The sequence below is a fragment of the Silene latifolia genome, chromosome Y (assembly GCF_048544455.1).
Source record: "Silene latifolia isolate original U9 population chromosome Y, ASM4854445v1, whole genome shotgun sequence".
NCBI lineage: Eukaryota > Viridiplantae > Streptophyta > Magnoliopsida > Caryophyllales > Caryophyllaceae > Silene > Silene latifolia.
The window spans coordinates 288,133,409-288,136,496 of NC_133538.1; the positions used below are offsets into that span (position 1 = coordinate 288,133,409).

The 3,088-nt window shown below is 40.8% G+C and overlaps 1 protein-coding gene across 1 annotated transcript; it reads left to right on the forward strand.

Moving 5' to 3' along the window:
• The first annotated feature begins 215 nt into the window (after window positions 1-215).
• Window positions 216-2,857, forward strand: LOC141630873 (uncharacterized). The gene is made up of 5 exons (XM_074443618.1): window positions 216-759; window positions 970-1,187; window positions 1,433-1,738; window positions 1,835-2,040; window positions 2,194-2,857. Exons 1-5 carry the CDS (start codon window positions 216-218, stop codon window positions 2,855-2,857), a joined length of 1,938 nt encoding a protein of 645 aa, XP_074299719.1.
• Window positions 2,858-3,088: the final 231 nt, after the last annotated feature.

Sequence of the window (3,088 nt, forward strand, 5' to 3'; positions counted from 1 at the left end):
GTGAATGGTTATTTGATCCGGATATGATTTCGTTGGATATTACTTCTTTCTTTCAGGAACTTTTGTGTTCTACACCTCCTCAAGATCCTGCCTCACCAAGAGGTTTTATTGAGCCATTACTTGAGTCGCTTGATCTGCCGCAGCTAAGTTCGGCAGACTGTTTGGTGCTTTAAGCTCCTTTCACTGCACTTGATATTATACATGCTTTCAATGGTATGGATGGATCCAAATCACCTGGGCCAGATGGCATTACTCCGAAGTTTTTCCAAACGTTCTGGCCCCAGGTTGGACACTTGGTTACTATGGCTCTGCTTCGTTTCCTTAATTCGGGGGTGATGTTGAAAGAGTGGAATAATACTCATATAGTTCTTATCCCAAAGGTCGACAAGCCGGAACTGATCTCTCAATATCGTCCTATCAGTCTCTGCAATGTTATTTACCACCTTGCTTCCAAATGCCTTGCTAATCGTCTCAAGCTCGTCATTTCATCTATTGTTTCGGATTCTCAGCAGGCTTTTGTTCCCTCTCGGCTTATGTCAGATGGATGTCTTATTACTCATGAGATCATGCATTATCTTAATAAAACTAAGAAAGGCACGGTTTCTTATGCGGCTCTGAAACTAGATATGCATAAAGCGTTTGACCGTGTGTCTTGGCTGTTTCTCATTGCGATCATGAAGAAATTCGGGTTCCCGCTTTTCTGGCAGAATATTATCTGGGAATGCATCTCAACTGTAACTTATAATATTCTCATCAATGGTGAGCCCTCTAGGTCTTTTAGACCGTCGTGTGGTCTGAGGCAAGGTGATCCGCTTTCACCTGATTTGTTTATTATGTGTATGGAGATTTTATCTTGCTAGTTGCATTCTGCGGAGAAGGCTACCTCCTTACCTTGCCTTAAGATTTCTCGGTATGCCCCTCCGATCACACATCTTTTTTATGTTGATGATGCGTTTATTTGCTGTAAAGCTACTCCAACTTCTTTTGAGACTCTACGAGACTTATTTCGCCGCTTTGAGCTTGCCTCGATACAGATGATAAATCTTGATAAGTCTTTTATTAAATTCAGTCCAAATGCACCAGCTGATTTTAAGTCTCATATGTCATCTATTCTGAAGATGAGAACATCTGATAGTTTTGGGAATTATTTGGGGGTCCCTGTTGATCTTCCTTCGAAGAAGTCTTTGGTTTTCCAACCTTTGTTGGACAAGATGACATCTCGTATTATTGCTTGGCCTTCGCTACACCTCAGCTAGCCTTGCAAATTGCTCATCATCAACTCTATTATTTTGGGTTTGATACGTTTTTGGATGTCTTCAATTCCTTTTCCGGTCGGAATTTGTAAGAAACTTGACTCTTTGATTGCGGCTTTTTGGTGGCGCAAGGATGTTCGCCAAGATCTATTCATTGGCTCTCTAGGGACTCGCTGCAGCGTCCTCGTGAAAATGGAGGCCTTGGTCTGAAATCTGTCTCGGAGTTAAGTCAGGCTTCCCTAATGAAGAATTTTTGGCGTATCCATCATCAGCCATCTGGTCTTTTAGCAAAATTTATGCTGCCCAAGTATAGGAAGGACCTACCGATTCCTGCGTCAAGGTCTAAGGTCTCTCATCCATCCTTTTTATGGTCTGTCTTATGTCGCACAGCTCATGCTTTCGATCCTGGTTTCTCCTGGAAGCTCGGTAATGGTTCCTCTGTTAACCTTCTTACAAGTCCTTGGATTAATGGAACAACTCCCTCGGTGCGACATTTTTCTACTGATGCCTAGCCTCGGCTTTCTAGTTTGCTCACTCCATCAGGTGATTGGAATCATGTTGCTGTTTATCGTTGGTTTCAGTCTCCTTATGCCAATACTATTCTAGCCATGGAACCTCCACATATAGATATTGACGACTTCCTTTATTGGAAATACACGAAAGATGGAGTCTACACAGTCCGCTCTGGTTATGATTTCTTGTTGTCACGCATACCGTTCTCCTGCTCTCCATCTTTTTTCTTCGCTTTTCCGTGGAAAGTTCTTTGGGGTCTTCGATGCTCTCCAAAGTTTCCGCTTCTTGTTTGGCGTATAGTTCACAGTATCCTTCCCTCTTTAGAAATTCTATCTACTAGAGGCATCTAGGTAAGTACTTCCTGTGTTTTTTGTCACTCACATGCTGAGTCTTTAAATCATTTGTTTCGATCTTGTACTGTTGCCAGACATGTTTGGCTTTCTTCGCCTCTTGGCATTAATTCTGTAGCTAATCCTTCAGTTTGCTTGCAACGATGGCTTGCTGATTTTATTGGATATTTTCAAAGGGTCACGGATGCAGTAGATCAGTGCCTTCTTCGGTTTCTTTGTATTGTAAAGGCCATTTGGATGATTCGTAATTCAGTGATTTTTGATAACTGCAGGGTTAATCCGTCTCAGATTTTACATATGTCTGACTATCTTTTTACTTCTCACTCTCAGTTGCCTGTTCTTTGGCCTTCTTTTGTGAAGAACACTAACAAGATTTCTATCTTTCCTTTGGACAATAGTATGTCTTTGCCTACTGTCACTTACTTTATTCTGGTCTGTAGGTCATCTCCTCGGGATCGGTTCATTGTAACTTCTTCGGATTCGATCTCACGCACCCCTGTTACTCAACATGTCCGGGATTCCTCTGTTTTTGCTGCATCAACGAAAGTTCTACTTCTCAATATGTATCGAGCTCATTATGTGTCACTACCATCCGTTTCATTCCAAGTTACTTCAAAAAAATTATCTTCTGTTCTGGCCTCCACAGCGCCAGTACCAATCGAATTGCGTCACTCACTGTGCACAATTTGTAGTTTCCTTCGTAGATATGTGCACTGGTCAGTAAGCTTTGCTACTGGCTAATGTTGTAATTGTTCTTAACTCTTTGTTTGGTTTGTTTACATATATATATAAAGTTCATTTTTGTCAAAAAAAAAAAATCACATTAAATTAATAAAATGATAGGTAATTATTTTGCCGTTATAATTAGTAGGTACCACATTCTTACGCCAACTCTATCACCTATCAAATGTCTAAAAGTTGTGGATTTTATAGTCTAGGGCTCATATTTTACGGTTTATTTATTCTTTATAC

Excerpts from the sequence above, each read along its gene's own strand:
- LOC141630873 (XM_074443618.1), top strand. The coding sequence starts at position 216 with ATGGATGGATCCAAATCACCTGGGCCAGATGGCATTACTCCGAAGTTT. Across the intron at positions 760-969 it reads TTATAATATTCTCATCAATG|CTACTCCAACTTCTTTTGAG; the intron begins GTGAGCCCTCTA and ends TTTGCTGTAAAG. Across the intron at positions 1,188-1,432 it reads TTCCTTCGAAGAAGTCTTTG|CGTCCTCGTGAAAATGGAGG; the intron begins GTTTTCCAACCT and ends GACTCGCTGCAG.